This window comes from Larimichthys crocea, chromosome I (genome assembly GCF_000972845.2).
Source record: "Larimichthys crocea isolate SSNF chromosome I, L_crocea_2.0, whole genome shotgun sequence".
NCBI classification, from domain to species: Eukaryota; Metazoa; Chordata; class Actinopteri; family Sciaenidae; genus Larimichthys; species Larimichthys crocea.
Genome location: NC_040011.1, coordinates 29,545,152 through 29,557,916, shown reverse-complemented (window position 1 = coordinate 29,557,916; position 12,765 = coordinate 29,545,152). Strand labels below are relative to the sequence as shown.

The window sequence follows — 12,765 nt, the reverse complement described above, 5'->3', positions numbered from 1 at the left end:
AGAGGTTGATATTGAAGGGGAAAGAAGTGGATTTGAAATGCCTAAAATCAAAATGCCAACAATATCAGGACCCAAGCTACCAGAATGGGAATTGAACCTAAAAGGGCCCAAAGTAAAGGGAGATATTGATGTGTCTGCTCCCAAGATTGAAGGTGACATCAAAGCTCCCAAAGTAGATATTGAAGGACCAGACGTTGACATCGAGGGACACAAAGCGGGATTTAAAATGCCTAAATTCAAAATGCCAACCTTTGGGATGAAAGGTCCAAATGTTGAAGGACCAGAAGTTGATGTGAGTCTCCCAAAAGCTGATATTGATATTAAAGCCCCTGAACTGGACATTGAAGGACCAGACATTGACATTGACTGTCCTAGTGGTAAGATCAAGGGTCCAAAATTCAAGATACCATCTATCTCAGGACCAAACATTTCCATGCCAGATGTTGACTTCAGACTGAAAGGACCAAAAGTAAAAGGTGATGTGGATGTTTCCGTGCCAAAGATCGAAGGAGACATAAAAGGTCCTGAGGTAGATATTGAAGGACCAGATGTTGACATTGAGGGCCACACAGGAGGATTCAAAATGCCGAAAATCAAAATGCCCAAATTTGGCTTCAAAGGTCCCAAAGTGGAGGGTCCAGATGTTGATATAAATCTTCCTAAAGCAGACATTGACCTGAAAGGACCTGATGTTGACATTAAAGTACCAGAGGTTGACATTGAAGGACCGGATGCAAAACTTAAAGGACCCAAATTCAACATGCCATCAATTTCAGGACCGACAATATCCATGCCAAAAGTAGATTTCGATGTAAAAAGTCCCAAAGTCAAAGGTGATGTGGATGTTTCACTTCCAAAGATCAAAGGAGACATAAAAGGTCCTCAGCTTGACATCAAAGGTCCAGAGGTTGACATTGAAGGGGAACGAAGTGGATTTGAGATGCCTAAAATCAAAATGCCAACAATATCAGGACCCAAGTTACCAGAATGGGATTTGAACCTAAAAGGGCCCAAAGTAAAGGGAGATATCGATGTGTCAGCTCCAAAGATTGAAGGTGACATCAAAGCTCCCAAAGTAGATATTGAAGGACCAGACGTTGACATCGAGGGACACAAAGCGGGATTTAAAATGCCTAAATTCAAAATGCCAAGCTTTGGGATGAAAGGTCCAAATGTTGAAGGACCAGAAGTTGATGTCAGCCTCCCAAAAGCTGATATTGATATTAAAGGCCCTGAACTGGACATTGAAGGACCAGACATTGACATTGACAGTCCTAGTGGTAAGATCAAAGGTCCAAAATTCAAGATACCATCTATCTCAGGACCGAACATTACCATGCCAGATGTTGATTTCGGACTGAAAGGTCCAAAAGTTAAAAGTGATGTGGATGTTTCCGTGCCAAAGATCGAAGGAGACATAAAAGGTCCTGAGATGGATATTGAAGGACCAGATGTTGACATTGAGGGCCACACAGGAGGATTTAAAATGCCGAAAATCAAAATGCCCAAATTTGGTTTCACAGGTCCAAAGATGGAAGGTCTAGATGTTGATATAAACCTTCCCAAAGCAGATCTTGACCTGAAAGCACCCGAAATTGACATTAAAGGACCAGAGGTTGACATTGAAGGACCAGATGCAAAACTTAAAGGACCCAAATTCAACATGCCATCAATTTCAGGACCGACAATATCCATGCCAAAAGTGGATTTTGATCTGAAAAGTCCCAAAGTCAAAGGTGACATGGATGTTTCACTTCCAAAGATTGAGGGAGACATAAAAATGCCTGAGGTTGAGCTAAAAGGTCCCAATGTCGACTTTGAATCTCCAGACGGACAGCTTCATGGACCAAAGGTAAAATTACCAAAGATATCTGGACCAAAAATATCATTACCAGACATCGATGTCAAAGTGAAGGAGCCAAAGTTGAAGGGTGATTTGAAAGGGGATGTTGAACTGCCAAAAGCTGAATTTGAGGGACCAGATGTTACAATTGATGTTCCAGAAATTGGCTCAAAGAAAACAAAATTTAAAATGCCAAAGTTTGGATTCAAGGGTCCAAAGGTAAAGGCACCAGAAACTGACGTGAAAATGATAAAAGGGGACATCAGCATTAAAGGGAAGACTGGTAGCTCTGAAGGTCTTGATCTTGACATGGGATTGACTGGCCCAAAAACTAAAGGATCCAAATTCAAAATGCCAAAATTTGGTTTCAAGGGTCCGAAGTTTGAAATGCCAGATGTTGATGTCAATCTTCCCAAAGCTGACATTGAAATTAAAGCTCCAGATGTTGACATTGAAGGACCAGGTGTTAAAATGGAGAATCCTGATGCTAAAATTAAAGGACCAAAACTCAAAATGCCAACAATCTCAGGACCGAAAATTTCCATACCAGACGTGGATTTCAAAGTGAAAAGTCCGAAACTCAAGGGTGATGTGGATGTGTCAATTCCAAAGCTTGAAGGAGAAGTAACAGCACCTGAAGTTGACATTAAAGGTCCAGACATTGAAGGGCCGAGTGGTGGATTTGAAATACCTAAAATCAAAATGCCCAAATTTGGCTTCACAGGTCCAAAAGTAGAAGGTCCAGATGTTGATATAAACGTTCCTAAAGCAGACATTGACATTAACGTACCAGAGGTTGACATTGAAGGACCAGACACAAAAATGAAAGGACCCAAATTCAACATGCCATCAATTTCAGGACCGACAATATCCATGCCAAAAGTGGATTTCAATGTAAAAAGTCCCAAAGTCAAAGGTGATGTGGATGTTTCACTTCCAAAGATCAAAGGAGACATAAAAGGTCCTCAACTTGACATCAAAGGTCCAGAAGTTGACACTGAAGGGCAAAGGGGTGGATTTGAGATGCCTAAAATCAAAATGCCAACAATATCAGGACCCAAGCTACCAGAATGGGACTTGAACCTAAAAGGGCCCAAAGTAAAGGGAGATATCGATGTGTCAGCTCCAAAGATAGAAGGTGACATCAAAGCTCCAAAAGTAGATATTGAAGGACCAGATGTTGACATCGAGGGACACAAAGCAGGATTTAAAATGCCTAAATTCAAAATGCCAAGCTTTGGGGTGAAAGGTCCAAATGTTGAAGGACCAGAAGTTGATGTCAGCCTCCCAAAAGCTGATATTGATATTAAAGGCCCTGAACTGGACATTGAAGGACCAGACATTGATATTGACAGTCCTAGTGGTAAGATCAAGGGTCCAAAATTCAAGATGCCATCTATCTCAGGACCAACCATTTCCATGCCAGATGTTGATTTCAGACTGAAAGGTCCAAAACTAAAAGGTGATGCAGATGTTTCTGTGCCAAAGATCGAAGGAAACATAAAAACACCTGAGCTTGATATCCAAGGTCCAGAAGTTGACATTGATGGGTCTAGGGGTGGATTTGAAATGCCAAAATTCAAAATGCCAACGTTTGGCTTCAAAGGTCCCAAAGTGGAAGGTCCAGATGTTGATATAAACCTACCCAAAGCAAATATTGATGTGAAAGCACCAGATGTTGACATCCAAGGACCAGAAATTGACATTGAAGGGCAAAAGGGTGGATTTGAGATGCCTAAAATCAAAATGCCAACAATATCAGGACCCAAGTTACCAGAATGGGATTTGAACCTAAAAGGGCCAAAAGTAAAGGGAGATATCGATGTGTCAGCCCCAAAGATTGAAGGTGACATCAAAGCTCCCAAAGTAGATATTGAAGGACCAGACGTTGACATCGAGGGACACAAAGCAGGATTTAAAATGCCTAAATTCAAAATGCCAACCTTTGGGATGAAAGGTCCAAATGTTGAAGGACCAGAAGTTGATGTCAGCCTCCCAAAAGCTAATATTGATATTAAAGGCCCTGAACTGGACATTGAAGGACCAGACATTGACATTGACAGTCCTAGTGGTAAGATCAAGGGTCCAAAATTCAAGATGCCATCTATCTCAGGACCAACCATTTCAATGCCAGATGTTGATTTCAGACTGAAAGGACCAAAAGTAAAAGGTGATGTGGATGTTTCCGTGCCAAAGATCGAAGGAGACATAAAAACACCTGAGCTTGACATCAAAGGTCCAGAAGTTGACATTGATGGGTCTAGAGGTGGATTTGAAATGCCAAAATTCAAAATGCCAACATTTGGCTTCAAAGGTCCCAAAGTGGAAGGTCCAGATGTTGATATAAACCTACCCAAAACAAATATTGATGTGAAAGCACCAGATGTTGACATCAAAGGACCAGAAATTGACATTGAAGGACCAGACATTGACAGTCCTAGTGGTAAGATCAAGGGTCCAAAATTCAAGATGCCATCTATCTCAGGACCAAACATTTCCATGCCAGATGTTGATTTCAGACTGAAAGGTCCAAAAGTAAAAGGTGATGTGGATGTTTCCGTTCCAAAGATCGAAGGAGACATAAAAGGTCCTGAGGTGGATATTGAAGGATCAGATGTTGACATTGAGGGCCACACAGGAGGATTTAAAATGCCGAAAATCAAAATGCCCAAATTTGGCTTCAAAGGTCCCAAAGTGGAGGGTCCAGATGTTGATATAAATCTTCCTAAAGCAGACATTGACCTGAAAGCACCTGATGTTGACATTACAGTACCAGAGGTTGACATTGAAGGACCAGATGCAAAACTTAAAGGACACAAATTCAATTTGCCATCAATTTCAGGACCGAAAATATCCATGCCAAAAGTAGATTTTGATGTAAAAAGTCCCAAAGTCAAAGGTGATGTGGATGTTTCCCTTCCAAAGATCAAAGGAGATATAAAAGGTCCTGAGCTTGACGTCAAAGGTCCAGAGTTTGACAGTGAAGGGGCAAGAGGTGGATTTGAATTACCAAAAATCAAAATGCCCAAATTTGGCTTCAAAGGTCCCAAAGTGGAGGGTCCAGATGTTGATATAAACCTTCCCAAAGCAGACATTGACCTGAAAGCACCTGATGTTGACATTAAAGTTCCAGAGGTTGACATTGAAGGACCGGATGCAAAACTTAAAGGACCCAAATTCAACATGCCATCAATTTCAGGACCGACAATATCCATGCCAAAAGTGGATTTCGATGTAAAAAGTCCCAAAGTCAAAGGTGATGTGGATGTTTCACTTCCGAAGCTCGAAGGAGACATAAAGGGTCCTGAGATGGATATTGAAGGACCAGATGTTGACATTGAGGGCCACACAGGAGGATTTAAAATGCCGAAAATCAAAATGCCCAAATTTGGCTTTAAAAGTCCCAAAGTGGAGGGTCCAGATATTGATATAAATCTTCCTAAAGCAGACATTGACCTGAAAGCACCTGATGTTGACATTAAAGCCCCAGAGGTTGACATTGAAGGACCCAATGCAAAACTTAAAGGACCCAAATTCAACATGCCATCAATTTCAGGAACGAAAATATCCATGCCAAAAGTGGATTTTGATGTAAAAAGTCCCAAAGTCAAAGGTGATGTGGATGTTTCCCTTCCAAAGATCAAAGGAGATATAAAAGGTCCTGAGCTTGACATCAAAGGTCCAGAGTTTGACAGTGAAGGGGCAAGGGGTGGATTTGAATTACCAAAAATCAAAATGCCCAAATTTGGCTTCAAAGGTCCCAAAGTGGAGGGTCCAGATGTTGATATAAATCTTCCTAAAGCAGACATTGACCTGAAAGCACCTGATGTTGACATTAAAGGACCAAAGGTTGACATTGAAGGACCGGATGCAAAACTTAAAGGACCCAAATTCAACATGCCATCAATTTCAGGACCGACAATAACCATGCCAAAAGTAGATTTCAATGTGAAAAGTCCCAAAGTCAAAGGTGATGTGGATGTTTCACTTCCAAAGATCAAAGGAGACATTAAAGGTCCAGAGGTTGACATCAAAGGTCCAGAGGTTGATATTGAAGGGGAAAGAAGTGGATTTGAAATGCCTAAAATCAAAATGCCAACAATATCAGGACCCAAGCTACCAGAATGGGAATTGAACCTAAAAGGGCCCAAAGTAAAGGGAGATATTGATGTGTCAGGTCCAAAGATTGAAGGTGACATCAAAGCTCCCAAAGTAGATATTGAAGGACCAGACGTTGACATCGAGGGACACAAAGCAGGATTTAAAATGCCTAAATTCAAAATGCCAACCTTTGGGATGAAAGGTCCAAATGTTGAAGGACCAGAAGTTGATGTCAGCCTCCCAAAAGCTGATATTGATATCAAAGGCCCTGAACTGGACATTGAAGGACCAGACATTGACATTGACAGTCCTAGTGGTAAGATCAAAGGTCCAAAATTCAAGATACCATCTATCTCAGGACCAAACATTTCCATGCCAGATGTTGATTTCAGACTGAAAGGTCCAAAAGTAAAAGGTGATGTGGATGTTTCCGTGCCAAAGATCGAAGGAGACATAAAAGGTCCTGAGATGGATATTGAAGGACCAGATGTTGACATTGAGGGCCACACAGGAGGATTTAAAATGCCGAAAATCAAAATGCCCAAATTTGGCTTCAGAGGTCCCAAAGTGGAGGGTCCAGATGTTGATATAAATCTTCCTAAAGCAGACATTGACCTGAAAGGACCTGATGTGGATATTAAAGTACCGGAGGTTGACATTAAAGGACCGGATGCAAAACTTAAAGGACCCAAATTCAACATGCCATCAATTTCAGGACCAACAATATCCATGCCAAAAGTAGATTTCGATGTAAAAAGTCCCAAAGTCAAAGGTGATGTGGATGTTTCACTTCCAAAGATCAAAGGAGACATAAAAGGTCCTCAGCTTGACATCAAAGGTCCAGAGGTTGACATTGAAGGGGAACGAAGTGGATTTGAGATGCCTAAAATCAAAATGCCAACAATATCAGGACCCAAGCTACCAGAATGGGATTTGAACCTAAAAGGGCCCAAAGTAAAGGGAGATATCGATGTGTCAGCTCCAAAGATTGAAGGTGACATCAAAGCTCCCAAAGTAGATATTGAAGGACCAGACGTTGACATCGAGGGACACAAAGCAGGATTTAAAATGCCTAAATTCAAAATGCCAACCTTTGGGATGAAAGGTCCAAATGTTGAAGGACCAGAAGTTGATGTCAGCCTCCCAAAAGCTGATATTGATATTAAAGGCCCTGAACTGGACATTGAAGGACCAGACATTGACATTGACAGTCCTAGTGGTAAGATCAAGGGTCCAAAATTCAAGATGCCATCTATCTCAGGACCAAACATTTCCATGCCAGATGTTGATTTCAGACTGAAAGGTCCAAAAGTAAAAGGTGATGTGGATGTTTCCGTGCCAAAGATCGAAGGAGACATAAAAACACCTGAGCTTGACATAAAAGGTCCAGAAGTTGACATTGATGGGTCTAGGGGTGGATTTGAAATGCCAAAATTCAAAATGCCAACGTTTGGTTTCAAAGGTCCCAAAGTGGAAGGTCCAGATGTTGACATAAACCTACCCAAAGCAAATATTGATGTGAAAGCACCAGATGTTGACATTAAAGGACCAACAGTTGACATTGAAGGACCTAAACTCAAAGGACCAAACGTCACTTTGCCGAAATTCTCCATGTCAGGTCCCAAACTCAAAAGTGATGTGGATGTGTCAGTGCCAAAGATAGAGGGAGACATAAAAATACCCAACATCGATGTCAGTGGTCCAGAGGGCGGATTTGAAATGTCTAAAATCAAATTGCCATCATTAGGATTTAAAGGTCCAAAGGTAGAGGGTCCAGATATTGATATTAACCTCCCTAACTCTAACGTCGATCTTAAAGCACCTGACCTTGATATTAATGTGAAGGGGCCTGAAGCCAAAGGAAAGATGTCTGCATCCATGCCCAAATTGGAAGGAGATATAAAAGGTCCAAATGCTGACATTACAACACCCACCATCACAATGGAAGGTGTGTCTATTCATACTGCAAAGACAGGTGTTACGTTTCCCAAGTTCAAAGGTCCTAAATTTGGAATGAAATCCCCAGAAGTGGAGGGGCCTGAATCTACATTTAAGTCACCCACATTTAGTGCTGGGGTAAAGGGTCCCAAAACAGAAGTTAGTCTCCCAGATACTGAAGTAAGCCTTGATGCCCCTGATATTGATATAGATGTAAAGGGGAAAAAGGGGAAATTTAAACTTCCTAAAGTAAAAGGAAAGGCCAAAAAGCCTGATGTTGACATTGAAACCCCTGCAGAGAAATTGGATGTAGATACACCCAATATCCATGTTAAAGGAACAAAAGTGAAGAAGCCACTCTTTGGTAAGCTTCATTTCCCTGATGTAGAATTAGATATCAAATCACCAAAAGTTAAAGGTGACGGATCTTTATCAGGGGGACTGAAATCAACTGATGTAGATTTGCCATCAGTTAGCTTGAACACCACCACTGACAGTCCAAATGTTAGCTTGGAAGGGCCAGATGTGAAATTAAAGACTCCCAATATTAAAATGCCTAGCATGAACATGTCTGCTCCTGATATTGATGCAAGTCTAAATAGAGAAGGAGAGGCGACCATGTCTGCAGATTTTAAAGGCCAAAAAATAAATGTGAAAGGTGGTGCAGAGATTGATGCAAGTGTTTCAGAGGGCAGTGCAAGTGGTGGCCTTCATTACCCAGAGGGTACGATAACGTTTCCCAAACTGAAGGTACCAAAGTTTGGTATTGCACTGCCTCAGTTGGAAGGGCAGGAAGGTGGAAGAAATGTAAAATCAGAAGTTTCAGGTAGTGGAGGCATAAGCATCCAGCCTCCATCTGTTACTTGCCAAGTCAGTTCACAAAATATTGAGGTTCCCAGTCCAGAACTGAGGCATAGTGAAGGCAAGGTGAAGGTAAAGATGCCAAAACTGTTTGGCAAATCAAAAGCAAAGGGTAGTAGTGTAGGTGACCTTCAGGGACCAGAGGTAGAATTGAGTGCAAGTGGAAAAGGTGGTAAGGTCTCTAAAGACCTAAGTGTACATTCTGGGAAATTAGAATTTGAGGGAGATCCGGCACTCAGTGTATCAAGTAAAGGCAAGTCAGCCTCACTGGATCTATTTAAGAAATCAAGGCATCGGTCTTCTTCTTTGAGTGATGAGGGAGGGCTTGCAGTAAGTTCTCCTTCATCTCACTTAGAAGCTGAGGGTGGTGACATTTCATTAGACTTAGGAGGAAGCAAGGTCAAAGGAAAGAAAGGCAAGTTGAAGTTTGGCACCTTTGGAGGTTTTGGTTCAAAGTCAAAGGGCTCATATGAAGTGACACTTGGTGAGGACAGTGAAACAGCAGTGGAGGGAAGTGCAGGTGTTTCTTTATCTAAAAAATCGAGATTGTCTTCATCTTCCAGCAGTGACAGTGGTTCAAGAGGTGGCTTCAGGTTTCCAAGACTTGAGCTATCTGTTTCACCAAAGAAATGATTAATTATGAGGTAAATTCAACTCTCTCATGTACGCCCAAATACCCTTTTTTGATATGACAAACCTCTTTAAAACCTAATGGGACATACACAGTTATCTCAATGTTCGTAACTACGAGTAATTCCTTCAAGTAATTCGACAGGAGTGCATGAGATTGTTTAAAATCAATTTAAACTGTAAATAAGATAATTTGTATTGTAATAATAAATATTGTTTTTTGTATATAGTCCAGAGTTATTGAACATATGCCACCTCAGCAAAATTTCACCAATAGTTTATCACAAGGTTGGCCATTTTGTCCTGTTTCATTCTATTAAATGAATGTTGTTAATGAATGGGTGTGGTATATTTGTATCCAGGGGTCTTTTGCACAGAACAGATGGTTACAATAGTTATTTTGAAGGAAAACTTTGTTTATACACCTAGACACAAGCATAAACAGTTACCATTTTTTTATGTATGAAATTATTTTATTTTCAGGCTTTGATATTATATAGTCAGTGCAAAAGCATATTTACGCAACATAGAGCTGGCCCTTTCTAAACACACATTCTAAATAATGAGTGATGGTGTTGTATATACCATAATTGCAAAGACAATCAATGTTTGAAAACTCTCTAAAGTGCTGTCAGTACTTTTCTGTTAATTTTTAAGAAAATTTATTCATCCTTAAATTTTGTGCCATTTACCAAAAATATGCATTTGCTTTTTTAAAACATGTTTTGCTTCCTAATCCTGTCATTTGTCATACTTATCTGTTTTATGATCCTCTGTATTTTATTTCCTTCATTTTCTGTCACACTCTCTTTGTACACACACCTTATGATTACATTAAAAAAAGTCACAAATAAACGGTCACTTTTTTATGTCATTTGTTTGCAGACAAAATCTGTGTTACTAAAGAGTTAATGGAGATTATTAATTATTTTAATTATTAGTGGAACATTATTCAATGGGTCTATTCTTTTGTGTGCATTCTGCCAAACAAACAAATAAAACAATTTATAAAATGTATATGGCTCCTTAAATCAGTATTTGTCAATGCTGAAATCATGTGATATATAATATGATCTAATATGGGCAATACTTAACTGTGTTCATGGATATTTTGTTTTATTTTATACAATAATTTTATCCAAGCTTTCTGCTTACTGTCTTGTTGATAATGATATACTCATTAAGAATTCTTCAGTTAATTAATAATTTTGGAGATGTACCAATTTCACCAATGAAGCATACAACATACACTGGATCTAACCCTAACCTTTACCATTCAAATAGTGGGTTACAGGAAATAAAAGGAGAAATACTAAATAACTATGAGTGTGATCAGGTCTATTTCAAAATGTTGGGGAGGCCTCTTTAAGAATATATTTCCCCCTGTTTCTATTCTTAAATAATAAACTAAACTGCATATAATATGAAATTGCAGAGAGTTATTAAGCCTGTATTTAGCTATTTTTGCTCTCTTTGTAATTTTTGTCCTGGCTTGACAAGAATTACAAAGAGAGCAAAAATTATTATACATACCATTTTAATTACCTTTTATTGTGGCCACTATCAGACTACCGAGTAATCTTAATCTTCTGCTTTATGTATCCATGAAATAGCAACAACAAGCTCAGTAAGTAAAAATTCAAAAACCTTTGAATTTAATTGACTTTCTCAAACTTGCAGTCAAATTGCAGTCAAAAAAAAACAAAAACAAAACATCAATTGCAGGTAAGAATGCTGTTTCTATAGCCACTGCTGCTACAGTGACCAGTGGAGGTAATATGCCTACCTGCAGCTTTCTTCACTGGACATTCCTCCTATTGACTGCAGCCCAATACCATGCAATTCAAGGTGGATGGTAGAGCTCTCCTGTAGGAGGACCAAATGTTCACAGATGGGGGATGCTTCACTTTACCTAATTAACTTTTTGTTGCTCCATACTTCTTCTACTAGCATATCACAAGGTAATTAGTATTAGTATTTTCTCCATATAGTTTAATCAGTTAAGCATTAGAGAATAGTCCAAATCTAAGCATTGGTTTAGGCATATTTGATTTTTTATTCTTACTGTTCTTCATATTACTAATATCTAAAATTGGTTACATCTAAAAAGCTAAGGTCATGTTCTCAGAAGTAGAAGTACTCAATTCCTGTTTAGTAAAAGTAGCAATAACAAATTTTAGAAATACCCTCAAAATATAAGCCTACTTAAAGTACTAGAATGGATATTTCAGAACAATAGTACATTATATTATTGAATTATAATTACGGATGCATAATGTACATATATCACCATTATTTTTAAGCTGGTTCAGTTTTTTTTTCCAACTAACATTTGCTTAGACATCTGGGAGACATCTGACTGTTATAGAGCACCATTGTCATTAATATATAGTTGTGTTTATGGACACTTTATAAATGTAAGTCCAATATTCACTCTCCTTTTTGTTTTTGGTGTGTACCAAAAACATCTGCCTGTTTTGCTGTTAAATGCTCCACTATGTTCACCAGCTAGTCACTAACTGTGCATATATGCTGTTTGGTGCTAAGGAGGTAGTGTGTGGGTTTTAGAGTGGTTAGACTGAAAACAGCTTCTTACTGCTGTCAAAAACAACACCAAAGTCGTGAGAGTGAACAAGAACAGTGAATTTGGGCCAAACAGCTAAACAATGCTGTGAAACTCCAAGTGCAGCATGAGATTCAGATGATAATTGTCACATAGTAATAATTTGCATAAAATAAATAGATAAATGATGATGATCATCATCATCATCATCATCATAATAATAATAATAATAATAATAATAATAATAATATATCTTGGGTAGTCTTAAATGCTCCAGAAATATGGTTTGTAGGGTAAGGCTTTGGGAAAGCAGTATTTTGCCTCCCTGCCTAACTGCTTGAAGGCAGTAGCAGCATATATTTGCCAGGTAGTCACTGACTGTGTCTTTATTGTACAATTGTGTTATACAAATAGGATCTTATAATACTGGACAGAAGAGAAAAAAATATGTACACTGATTTTCGCAGGTCTTTACTATCACCAAATATTATCACACTGCTCACATTTTCTACAGATAATAGATATGATAATTTTAGCAAAGTTAAAAATAAATTTAAAAAAATTCCCATTGAAATGCCCTACCATTGCAAACTTGCACACAATCTTTGTGACAATGATACAGTGCATTGATATTAATACAAAATGTTAAATACGCCACCCAGTGGTTGAATTGTAATACACCACTGCTCCTACAAGGTCTAATAATACTTAAGAGGACTTAATAAATACAGTCTTCAAAACCATTTTTGTGATGAATACATTCTGCATTATATTTTATCAGACACATAGATTTTAGTAATAATAGTTTAACGAGGCAGCAGTTAGATAT

General features: G+C 38.9%; 1 protein-coding gene across 1 annotated transcript in view; it reads left to right on the top strand.

Annotated features, from left to right (window-relative positions):
* Positions 1-10,390, top strand: part of ahnak (AHNAK nucleoprotein) — a 30,314-nt gene extending 19,924 nt beyond the window's left edge. The window contains exons 9-10 of the mRNA XM_027280250.1: positions 165-1,903; positions 2,225-10,390. Of these exons, the coding sequence (XP_027136051.1) occupies positions 165-1,903; positions 2,225-9,376 (8,891 nt within the window). The 3' untranslated portion in view covers positions 9,377-10,390. The remainder of the gene's footprint in view (positions 1-164; positions 1,904-2,224) is intronic.
* Positions 10,391-12,765: the final 2,375 nt, after the last annotated feature.